This window comes from Syzygium oleosum, unplaced genomic scaffold (assembly GCF_021117445.2).
Source record: "Syzygium oleosum isolate NSW1041296 unplaced genomic scaffold, Sole_v2.1 Sole_v2.17, whole genome shotgun sequence".
Lineage (NCBI taxonomy): Eukaryota > Viridiplantae > Streptophyta > Magnoliopsida > Myrtales > Myrtaceae > Syzygium > Syzygium oleosum.
The window spans coordinates 1,765,488-1,778,206 of NW_026607501.1; the positions used below are offsets into that span (position 1 = coordinate 1,765,488).

General features: G+C 41.5%; 1 protein-coding gene across 12 annotated transcripts in view; it reads left to right on the forward strand.

Moving 5' to 3' along the window:
- LOC115667758 (putative disease resistance protein At3g14460) overlaps window positions 1–12,719 on the forward strand; it is a 41,087-nt gene that overhangs the window by 5,884 nt on the left and 22,484 nt on the right. Inside the window, exons 3-7 of one of the 12 annotated variants that reach the window (XM_056319130.1) lie at window positions 1,728–6,093; window positions 6,524–6,585; window positions 7,505–7,658; window positions 7,793–7,911; window positions 8,000–8,228. The exons of 7 other annotated variants lie outside the window; for them this stretch is intronic. In XM_056319130.1, coding sequence (XP_056175105.1) covers window positions 1,742–6,010 — 4,269 coding nt within the window. In that variant the 5' untranslated portion in view covers window positions 1,728–1,741 and the 3' untranslated portion in view covers window positions 6,011–6,093; window positions 6,524–6,585; window positions 7,505–7,658; window positions 7,793–7,911; window positions 8,000–8,228. Of the gene's footprint in view, window positions 1–1,727; window positions 6,094–6,234; window positions 6,254–6,523; window positions 6,586–7,504; window positions 7,659–7,792; window positions 7,912–7,999; window positions 8,229–12,719 lie in introns of those variants that run through there. 4 more of the 12 variants (XM_056319128.1, XM_056319127.1, XM_056319129.1 and 1 more) reach the window with 4 other exon arrangements.

Genomic DNA, 12,719 nt, shown 5'->3' on the forward strand with positions numbered 1-12,719 from the left:
CGTTGCTACATCGCCCAACCCACCACCGCCGGGAAGGGCCGGCGGTGGTGGGCGCAGCGTGTCGGCGGCCCGGGCGACGGCGCGGTCGGCCTCGCCTTCGGCCGGGCGAGGCGAGACCTCGCCGTCGCACAGGTCGCGACGGCGAGGTCTCGCCTCGCCGGATCCACGCCCTCGGCGATCACCGCGCCCACCACCGCCCGGTCCTTCCGGCGGTGGCGGGTTGGCGGCGGCGGCGAGGGCTCCCTCGCCACTGCTGCAACCGTTTTTTTTATAAAATAAATTTAATTTAATTTTTTTAAAAAAAGTACACGTCAGCGGGCTAAAGGCATCGTTTTTGGTTTTTAATGCTGACTGGACCTCTCCGGCAAGCCGTGTCAGTGCCACATCGGATTTTCGGTGAGCCACGTCAGCATTGACACTAAAATGATCGTTTTTCAAAAAAGTTGACACCAAAGTGACCCGAAAAAAAGTTATAGCACCAAAGTGATCTCCGTACACAAGTTGTGGCACTTCTGGTATACTTTTGCCCTTTTCTTTCCAGTGGACCTCGCCTTCTAGTCAAGCCAATATTTTTGGGTTGTGTCCCCTCATGGGCAAGATGAATGTGGCTAATCTTTATCTCTAGATGCGAGCCTCAAGTCAAGGCCAATCTTCGATGTAGAGCACATGCGTTGTGGGTGGAGAGCGCGTGCTTTCAGAATGATTACGAATCCCAAAATGTTTAATGAAGAAAAGATCCAGATAAACAGATGAAAAGGCTGGATGAAGAGCACGTGCTTTCTGGGTGGAGAGCACGTGCTCTCTGCAAAATTCAGCTCATTGATCGCATATTTCGTATGCGATCAACGTAGGCTTTAAGTGGCAGTTACAGTGCTGAAATTTGCAGCAAGATGGGCAACAATGATATGCGGAAGGGTGATGAGGTAATAGTTTGATGATCGAGAATCGCTTGATAGGAGACCATGGTCCTTTGAACACGATTTTCCTGTTCGTTATCGTGATGTGTAAAGTATAATTTTCAGTAGGTTATATAATGTTAGTTGGTGATTTTTTTGACTCTTCAATATTTGCATAGTAAAATAAAGCAACTTACTTAGTGGATTAGTTGGTGTGCCTGACCCTTTCTCTTGTTTAGCCCAAAGCACGTGTTTTGGTTTCCTTATTGAACAGACAAAGTTCGTTGTCGTTGATGACTTTACATGTTCATCCACGTTGAAGAAGGAATCGAGAATCTTCTTATATCTTAAACATATGCGAATTTCCAGCACTAGTAAAAGCCTACATCGGCGCATATTCACCAATAAAGCATAAAATAAAGACATTGAAATCATCTGAAAATATACAGATGCCAAAAAAGCCCACAAAACACTTGTAAGCAATTAAGTTTTTGACGAAAATATGCCTGCCCTCTAAATTGGTCATATATAGAAAAATCACCTTTCATCCTCTATTTTAAGTGCCCACATAAAAGGTCCTCTCTTTTGAACGATGGCACAAAAGTCTCGATCCGAAGAAAAAGGAGAACAATTGATGAAACAAGCACTCGTGGATAAAAACTATTTTATTTTGATTTGTCTAATCTTCGGTGTGCATCCCTTGAAAGTCTTGGTCTTTTTCTAATCTATTTGGTAAGTGAACGTCTTGGTCTTCCTGGACTTCATAGTTTTCTCTCCCCATTGGCTCATTTTTACTTTGCTTCACCAAAACACCTTTGCTGTTCTCTACAGTGACCAATTCACCCATGGCCATCGGAGAGATCGTTTTGGGTTCCTTCCTGGCTTCCTTCTTTCAGGTGCTGTTCGACAAGTTGACTTCTCTCGCATTGGGCTATGCACAACCAGAAGGAATCAGCACCGTTCTGCTCGAGGAGTGGAAGGAGATGCTGGTCACAATCAATGTAGTGTTGACTGATGCAGAGGACAGGCAACTCAGCGGTAACCCTCTAGTGAAGCTGTGGCTAGATGATGTTAGGGACTTGGCCTATGACATGGAAGACTTGCTTGATGAGCTCGCGATCAAAGCCACTCAGGTTGAGTCGGAGGCAGGATCCAGCACAAGCAGAGGTCTGGAGAAATGGAAGTTCTCTTTCTTTGGCCGAGATAAATCCTCTGGATTGAATCCAAACCTGCGCTCACTCATGTCTGAAACCAAGGTACAAGAGATCAATGGTAGGTTGAAAGCAATTGTCACCAGGAAGGCTCGTCTAAGCTTGAGAGAGAATGTCGTGGACAAATCCAACTACATCAACAAAAGGGATCCCACCACTTCTTTGCCGGAGCCTCGGTTTTTTGGCAGGGAGAAGGAAGAAGCACAGATACTCGAACTATTGATCAGTGAGACCGAAAATTTCAATGCCACATTGAGCATTGTCCCTATAGTTGGGATGGGTGGTGTTGGAAAGACGGCCTTGGCTCAACGGCTATATAATGATGCCAGAGTATACAGCTGTTTCGAGATGAGAGCTTGGGTTTGCGTGTCAGATGTTTTTGATGTTCTTGACATAACAAAGACTATTTTGCGATCAATCACCGGGTTGTCTTGCGAGGGTGAAGATCTTAACAGCCTTCAAGTTAAGTTGAAGGACAATCTATCCGGAAAAAAGTTTCTTGTGGTTTTAGACGATATATGGAATGAGAAGTACGAAAAATGGACTGCCCTCTTAAAGCCGTTTGAAACGGGGGCCAAGGGAAGCAAGATGATTGTCACCACTCGCAACCTTGCTGTTGTTTCCATAACAGGAGCATCGCCGTATCCTTTGAAGGAATTGTCCCTTGATAATTGTACAAGCTTATTAGCCTTTCATGCTCTTGGAGCAACAAATTTTGAGGGCCACCCGGATTTTGAAACAATAGGCAAGAAAATAGCTGAAAGATGTAAAGGTTTACCTTTGGCAGCGAAGATGTTGGGCGGTGTCCTACGTAATAAAAGGAATCCCGATGAATGGGAAGATACCTTAAATAACAAAATATGGAATCTTCCGACAGTAGAGAATGATGAGGTTCTCCCTGTTTTGAAATTGAGCTATATCCATCTTCCTTCCTATTTGAAGAGATGTTTTGCTTATTGTGCTGTATTTCCCAAGGATTACGAAATTGAGAGGGATGAGCTGGCACTCTTATGGATAGCGGAAGGCTTTTTAGATGGACAAAAAGCAAAGGAGAATAACTTGAGATTAGGACGGGATTACTTCGATGAGTTAAAATCTAGATCATTTCTTCAACAATCGAGTGTTAATGCATCTAGGTTTTCAATGCATGATCTTTTGAATGATCTAGCAAAGTCAATTGCGGGTAGGACTTGCTTTAGCTCAATGGAGTCTCAGCTAACAACTAATGAACATGATGTATCATCTATTGAAAAAACTCGTTTTGCATCATTCATCTCGTCATGGTATGTCACATCAAAATGCATGAGAGCATATCACCGAATGAAGGTACTAAGAAGTTTAATCTTCGTTCGTGTTGGATCTGAAGAGTGCTCTTTATCTATTTCCAACAAGGTGCTACATGACTTGTTAACGGAATTGAAATACTTGAGGGTGCTCTCAGTATGTCATTGTGACATCGTGGAGGTGCCGAATTGTGTTGGAGATTTAAAACATCTGCGATATCTCAATTTCTCGTATACTAATATTGAAAGGCTACCAGAGTCAATTGCCAACTTGTGCAAATTACAAGCTTTGATCTTAAGAGGTTGTCAAAACCTTTCAAAATTGCCTCAAAAAATCACAAAGTTGGTCAGCTTACAATTTCTTGATATAAGAGATATCGAGAGACTAAAAGAGATGCCATTGGGTATCGGTAATTTGAAGAATCTTACTATCTTGTCCAAGTTTATGGTTGGACCAAAGAAAGGGTTGCAGTTGGAGGAGTTAAAGAACTTGCCACATCTTCAAGGAGAATTATTCATATCAGAATTGCAAAAGGTGGAAGAAGTTAGAGATGCAGTTAATGCTAATTTGCTTCAAAAGCGAGGCCTTACCAACTTATCCTTGCATTGGAATGAACATTCGGGAAATCTCCTGAATCATGAGCACAATGCACAGGTGCTTAACTCTCTGCGACCTCACACTAATCTTGAAAATCTCACTATTTTGAACTATGGTGGTGCAATATTCCCATCATGGTTAGATGGTCTATCCTATTCAAAGATAGTGTCTTTGTGCTTGCAAGGCTGTTCCAACGTTATATCGCTACCCCCACTTGGACAACTACCTGCTCTTAAGGAATTATCTCTTGAAGGTCTACATGCAGTGAAAATGATAGGCTCCGAATTTTACGGAGGTAAAAGGCCTTTCTCATTCTTAACAACTTTAAAGTTGAAAGAGATGTTGGCATGGAAGGAATGGTTTCCTTATACCGGAGGCCCAAAAGAAGAAGTCTCATTCCCCTATCTTCAGCATCTTGTTGTCCGGAGCTGTCCTTCATTGGTCGGGACATTGCCTTGTCAACTTGATCGTCTCGTAAAGCTCGAAATTCATTCATGCCCCCATTTGAATGACTCGATCAGTGAGGTTTGTCTTCCATCTCTCCGTGAATTATACCTTGAGGATTGTAACGAGGAGATCTTAAATAGCTTTGTCAGCCTAACTTCTTTAACCGTTCTCAAAGTTCAAAATCTTGCAGAACTTGTTTGCTTTGATTATGGGTTTATGAGTTGCCTGGTCAAGTTAAAGGAGCTTAATATAAGCTATTGTGACAAGCTAGTATACTTGTGGCGAGATGGAAATGAAACGCGAAAACTTACTTGCCTCCAGAGTGTAGTCATCAAATATTGTCCTCAATTCACATCTTTTGTGGCGGGAGAAGGAGAGATAGAGCTGTTGTGCAACCTTGAAAGGATGGAATTGATGAATTGCACGAGTTTAGAAAGGCTTCCAAGCAAGATGCACGCACTAAGAGATTTGAACATTTCGAATTGTCCAAAAATCATGGGACTAACCATTTCTCCAGACGACCCCGACAACAATAACACAATGTCACAACTTGAATATCTGGAGATTCGTAATCAAGATTCCCGGATATCCTTTCCATTTGCCGAGGGTAGGCTTGTTGCTCTGAGGAAACTTTCTATTTGGAAGTACAAGGGACTGGAGTCGCTGGAAGAGATCACCATAGGAGAATTGCTCAAATCTTTAGATATTGGCTGCTGTAAGAATCTGGGAAGCCTACCTCAGTGCCTTCACACGCTCGCCCATCTCACTCGTTTGTGTATATTTAATTGTCCAGCACTGGAGATAGAGGACTTCCCTCCCCTTCCCATCAGCTTGTCATATTTCGCTCTCCGTGAATGTCCGAAGATAAAGTCTATCGCCAACTGTAACATTGCTAGCTGTAAAAATCTCACTGAATTGGATATAAATTGCTGTCCAGAATTGGAGGTAGAGGACTTTCCTCCCCTTCCCTTGTCCCTATCGAGCCTTAAACTTTTTATGTGCCCGAAGATAAAGTCCCTACCAAATGAGTGGCATCGTCTTACTTCCCTCCGGAATCTACGTATTATGGGTTGTGAAAATATCAAATGCTTCCCCAAAGGGGATTTGCCTCCCAATTTGCGGTGGTTTCACATTCGGAGGTGCGAGAACCTAAAGCAGCCAATGAGAGAATGGGGCTTACTCATGCTCACTTCCCTCGACAGACTGGTAACTGACGGAATAAGCATGGGAGGGGAGGGAGAGAAGGTGCGGTTTCCTTCAGAGGAGAACGAGGAGGATGCGTGGAGTCTTCTCTTCCCTTCCTCTCTAACCACTCTTGTCATTGAACAGATGAAGAACTTGGAAAGACTGTCGAGCGGTCTTCGCAACCGCCTCTCCTCTCTCAGAAGTCTGGAGATTTACGATTGCCCGAAGTTGAGGTACTTGCCAGAGGATGGCCTCCCTCCCTCTCTCCAAGAATTGCGCATAGATGGATGCGAGATTCTGGAAGACCGATGCTCAAACCTCGGTGGCGACTATTGGCCCCTCATCCAAGACATCCCTCACATCTACATCGACGACGTTCGGATCCAATGAAGTGAAATCGATCCACTTTCGCTCTCATTTGCTGAGATTTCGCTATTCCTTCTTCCATCTACGGTCCTTTTTCTGGGGTTCGGGTAAGTCCTTTGGTCTTGAAGGCATCAATTTTGGATTCTGCTTCCTCAATTCAATGCGAAACGCAAACTGATATGTTCCCATGGAGATGTTTCCCATGTTGACATTCGGGAGGGTGTTCTCGTTGTTCTGGATCGGCTCTGTTTCGTTGGACAATAAACTGTAGGACGAAATGCCAATAGTGCTGCCTCCCTCTTGATGACATATCTTTGACTCTGCTTGATGCCCAAAAAAATTTGCTTATTTTTTGCACTCGAGTGACCCTAACCCACCATACAAGCCGTGAATGAAAATGTGGTATGCTTTGCGTGAGATTCACCAAGAATCATAGCGTTCCACAATCAAATTCCACTGCGGCGTTTGTTGTATGTTCTCTTCCCAACATCTTTTTTGTTCACGCCCTTAAGTTCATTCGCTCTTGTTGTTTTGCAGATACTATTTGTGATCTGTATTGGCAAAATCTCATGGAAGGATCACTTGGGAACCCTGTTGAGGTACGGCTAATGTTGTCGGTGTTTTTGTGTCATTTTCTGCAATTTACAAAAAAGGAAGAAGGTTTAATTTTATTTGGTGCATTGATATGTTCTAAAGTTTCTTCTAGTGATTATGATCTAAATAAGAATGATCTCTCTCAAAATCTGAAAACACGATTAGTTATCTGGATGCTGTGATATGATTGTGAAAAATGGGGATGCAATTTTTTTTTTCATTAGTTTTCTTTATCATCGAAAACCTTCTTTTTGTTGTTGATGATCCTTCGTAGAACTAACCAGTCTATCTGGGGCAGCTCATGGCTCCAAGCTTTCAATACAACTCCAATTCATGATAGGATCGATATTCATAAACCACCTTCCGTTTGGGTCTTGATCTCTGTTGGGTTAGGAACTATTACTTACAGCTTGCGAAGATAACTTTCAAGAAACCTCACATAGTTTTGCTTGATGAGCCATCAAATCATCTGGTAAGGTTACTCATTTCTCTCCACCTCATGACTTTGATTACTTTTTCAGTTATCTTGTTATTGTCCTTGCACTTATTGAACTTACTGGAATCTAGTCTTTACATTGAAAATACAGTAGAAACAATCAGTGGTCCCAGCTACAGGGAGCCTCTCTCATCATGCATCTAACTTATAATGTAACAGAAACCAATCTAATTGTTCCAACTTGGAAAATATTCGGAATAGAACAGTTATGCTAGCTTGATCAGTTTTTTCGTATTAGAGTAACGATATCTGTGCCTGGGCTCTGCACATAGTTAATGTGGACCTCTTTTTGTTTATAAATGTTGTATTTAAGTTATGCTTTAATGACGAGTGACTACTAAAGAATTATCTTTGGAAATTGTTCGTTTCTTGTCCAAGGATGATTGTGGGTGTATGATTCTGCTCTTTTTGCCTATCCACAACTATAGGATTCGGATGCGGCTGAGACACTCATTCGAGGTCTGGTCTTGTTCCTAGGAGGAATTCTGATGGTGAAATTGATTTTCTTGTCAAAATACTTCAATTTGACCAACGATGGATCATTTTCACAGCTGATAGCCCTCTATTCGCCTTGATTTGCAGGTTAGTTCTGATATCTGTGCCTATAGGCATTATTGCACATAATTGATGCGGACCTTTTTTGTTTATTAATGTGGACTTTAAGTTCTGCTTTAATGATCGGTGACTACTAAAGTGATATCTTTGTAAATTGTTAGTTTCTTGTTTAAGGATAGATGAGTAAGATTCTGCGTTTTTTGCTATCCCCAACCGTAGGATTTGGACAGTTGAGGCGCTCATTCAAGGTCTGGTCTTGTTCCAAGGAGGAATTGTGATGGTGAGATCGATTTCCTTGCCAAAGTACTTCAATTTGACCAACGATGGATCATATTCACAGCTAATAGCCCTCTTTTTGCCTTGATTAGAAGGTTAGTCAAGATGAACATCTACAAGCGTGGACGAATTCTGGGTGGTTTCTCAAGGCAAGGCAGCGCCTTTCCATGGAATTTCCTGGATTATAAGAAGATGCTTCAGTCCTCATAGAATCAGGTGGCCTAGTTCTTGTCATCAGCAAAGAGTGGTTCACCGGGGTCACATTACCTTACAGAACTGAAAATGAGGCTTAGCTACACATAGAAAGCTAAAATGGACGAAGAGAGGATGGCTGCTGATACACAGGACGTACTCACAGGTACAAAGGCCCTCATTTGTCATTTAAACTTGATTAGGGCCCATGGAAGGATGAGTCCAAGTTTTTGACATCGAGTATGCAGAATCATCTGATTTTATTTCTTTTTCACTCCATCATTTTTCTTTTTTTAGTTTATTTTTGACTTTTTGCGAGAGCAAATATATTGATTCTGAAAACATGGGAAGCAAAAAGTAAGAAAATGTTTTGTCGAATAAATTAAATATTCAGTCGACTGTGTAGTCTGACAATCGCTTGATGCCAAGAAGACTTCCGCTCTTTAGTATTTATCCCATTCTATTATCATCGGAACCAAAACCCAAAAATAAAGGACTTTCATGCCTGACTAAAGCTCTAAACTTCAACAATTTAATTACTTTTGTTTCCGTGCATCACGCAATTCATCCTTGTCGATTGCAGTTTGAACACTGAAATGTGAACCCGATTGTAATGTTATAGCTCTATGAGTTTGTACAAATAAAATACTTTTCCGTGCCTAGCATTACTAACACCATCAAAATTGATGAAGTGACCAAACTTCACATGAGTCATCAATGGGGAAAATTACTAAAAGAGTCCTAAATATATTGCATTTGTGCCAATTCAATCATAAACCTTTCAATTTCCGGTTGATTCAATTTGGCCGATTTAATCCTAAACTTTTTGACGTTTTGTCAATATAGTTCATCTGGCCAATTTTGGCCGGAAATTGCTAACGTGGATACTAGCCATCCTATGTGACGCGGCCGGCGCTCACCATGGCCTCGTCTAGATCTGGGCAAGGGCTGTGAAGCCCTCACTGGCTCAAAAAAATTTTAAAAATTGTCCACGCCAAAATTGATCGGATGGACATGCCACATAGGATAACCAACATCCACATTAGTGATCTCCTTCCAAAATTAATCGGATGGACATGCCACATAGGACAACCAACATCCACATTAGTGATCTCCTTCCAAAATTGATCGGATGGACTACATTAGCAAATTGTCAAAAGGTTCAGCATTAAATTGATTAAATTGAAAGATTTATGACTGAATTGGCACAAGCGCAATAGATTTAGGACTTTTTTTTGTGATTATCCTATCATCAAAGTGGCGCCACGTTGGCAAATTTAGAACAAAACAAAGAGAGAAAATGCAGGAAGAGAGAGGTGCTAGGAACAGCTAGCTAGCCCTACCCAGACATGGCTATGGTCGTGTGCTACACTATAGAAGTTTCAATGACAAAAGGGCATGGCAAAACACAATGTTGAAATATAATTAACTGCTTTGTCTATGACCAATAAATATTTTATATTTGATCGAGAGAATTTTGTGTCAGTTCAAAATGTTAGGTCATCTATCTATCAAATTACAGCGCGACAAAATATAACAAACTTCATTATTTTCTTCAAAGATAATATCTTGAGAACATAAATGCTTGGCGATTGGTTTGGTAAGTAGAAAGCTCAACAATTTGAAAAGAAAACTAGGCACCATGTACATTGCAATTGATTATCCTAAATATTCGAGTTTTGTCGACATTGTTTCAAGAATACTAGCAAATCATTTTTTTTTATAAAATTGTCATTTTCCATGCATTGATTACACATAATACGTGGAGAAGAAATTTTAAAAAATGATTATTTTTTTTATTGAAGTGTTTAACAAGTGCTGCGGGATGACATGTTAGTTAAAACCTGAATGTGTTTATAACATTGATCAACCTAAAATCCATGCATTGAACTTCAATGGACAAGACGCGTGTTGCGAGACCCATGAACAAGGGAAGATAAGGGTGATTCCCAAGAAATATTACTTTTTAAGACTCCGATGTGAACGGCCAAACATCGTTATTTTCATCAAAGATAATATCTCGAAAACATTTAGTACTCAATGATTGGTTTCAAGAGTAGAAAACTCAGCATTACTTGGGTTTGGAAAGAAGACTAGGCAATAGAGGGGTCCATGGATGTCATTGAGTCGGGAAGGATAAAATCGTCTAATCGAAGCCCAACATCGACATTGCCGATCATTAGCTTATGTATTCAAGTCTTGTTAATGACTATTTTAAGATCATTTCTCAATCATACTTAAAAAAGAAATATTGTCAATTTCAATACAAATGATTATACATAACTACTGGAAAGTATATTGGAAATAATATTTTTTTATTAAAGTATTTAATAAGCGCCGTGTACGGACACTAACATCCCCAGCCCAACCTAAAATTTAGGGGAGGTAAGGGTGGGTCCCAAGAACTATAATATTTTATCAGGTTCATACCACGAAAAATCCTAAACTGGTACACTTATAACACATTTACCCCAAACTATTTTTTTAACCATAAAAAACCCTAAACTGGTACACCTGTGACAATTTTACCCCAAACATACCACAAAAAACCCTAAACTGCTACACATGTGACAATTTTACCCCGAACTAATTTTTAATATTATTTTTTATTTTTTTGAATTTTTCTTTTCTTTTCTTTTCTTTTCTTTTCTTTTTTTTTCCTTCACCTTCAACCTACGGCCGGTCGCCCGGTCCGTGCAGCCGGCCGGGAGGAAGCCTGGCCGACGAGGCGCCCTCGCCGCGTCAGCGGCCCTTACTGCGTCGGGGCGGGCCGTCCTCTCTGTCCCGGGGGCAAGGGCGACCCTCGCCCGACTCAGGCGAGGGTGGCCCTCGCCCGACACAGCGAGGGTCGCCCTCGCCCGGATCCGGCGAGGCGCCCTCGCCGTCTGACGAGGATCGCCCTTGTCGGATACGGCGAGGGCGACCCTCGCTGCGTCAGGCGAGGGTCGCCCTGCCTTGGGCGGCGAGGACGGACCCGCCCAACAGCCGAGGAGGCCCTCAGCGGCTTCCGCCTCTGGCCGGTCGCCGGTCCGGCGACCGGCCAGGGTCTGAAGATGAAAAAAAAAAGAAAAGAAAAGAATAAAAAATAAATAAAAATTCGAAAAAAATAAAAAATAATATTAAAATTTTAATTCAGGGTAAAATTGTCACATATGTACCAGTTTAGGGTTTTTTGTGGTAAGTTTGGGGTAAAATTGTCACAGGTGTACCAGTTTGAGATTTTTGTTGGTCAAAAAAATAGTTGAGGGTAAAATTATCACAGGTGTATCAGTTTGGGGTTTTTTATGGTCAAAAAAATAGTTTAGGGTAAATATGTCACAAGTGTACCAGTTTAGAGTTTTTCGTGGTATTAACCCTATTTTATTAGATAGGCGGGAGTCCACCGCCTAATAGCGCACCATCCATCATCGATTATTCGGCGAGCTGTCTTTCAACGTTGGATAAGCCACTCATAGCGCCGATCCACAGCAAGCGCTGTGGACGCGAGGCCTACGGGGTAAATTCAGCCTTTGAAAACATTCGCGCGCCAAAAATAGGTTGCCGGCCGGAAGTTGAACTACTCGCCGGAGGATGGCTTCGCTCCCTCCCTCCCGAGTATTTCGCATAAAGATGGGTGTGCTCGAAACTCAGCGACGACTATTGGCAACCTCGTCCAAGAAATCGCACTCGTCTTAATTTGATCGAGTCCGGATCCGATAAGAAGATTTCTCTCCACTGTCTAATTTTTGTTCTTCAGGTAATGATTCGGACTTCTTTCTTCCATGTTGAGCTACGGCTGCTGCTCCAGAATGCGTTTCCGTTCCGCTTCCTCAACTCCGATGCTAAACAGTTCATGGTTTTTCCATGGACGTGCTTCCGCAATCCATTTACATCTTGTGGACTTTTGGATGCAGTCGGATGAGTATGTATACAATTTATTTGTCTGACTACTCTTGTAATTGTTTCTTTCGCATGACTTTATAATATTTACTGGGGGCTACACGATTTTCTCATTTCAGATTTTTTATTTGTTCCTATTACCATCTCACAAGCCATATATCAATCTTTCGGTTGAACTTGAAGAGTCTGATGCAATGAGTATGATTCAAACGACATATTATATCAACGCATGCGACAGGCCAAAAACAGGGAATCAAGGAAAAAGGTCCAGGGCCTTAGCATTATTTTTAGGGGCATAATAGTGCTTTTTAGTTTGTTTTTCAAATATATGGTTTATTCTTTTACTGAACCATTTAGAGTTGGTAATACTTCCAAGTATACTATTGATACTGCTTGAAGCAAGAAACTCTCAACGAACTAGGGAATTTGCTTCTGCTTGTTTCACGGAAAGTTTAGTGTTTTCGAAAAATAGTTTTTTCAAAGTTAATTCCAAAACAAATTATAATACTTCTAGCGTTAGTTAATACTCGAAAATAAATCGAAAAATTGTCTTATGCTGTTTGGATAGAAAATTAGAAAACGTTTTCTGATATGAGAAAGAAGGAAAGGCCAAAGAAGATGGCGAGGCCTGGAGCAAAGGATCTTGCGAAGTTCAATTTAATGGCGGTAGCTTGGTTTATATAACAGAAGTTTAAGTCGAAGGATACAATGGAGTGGTTGGCCCTGGGGTAGACGACCACC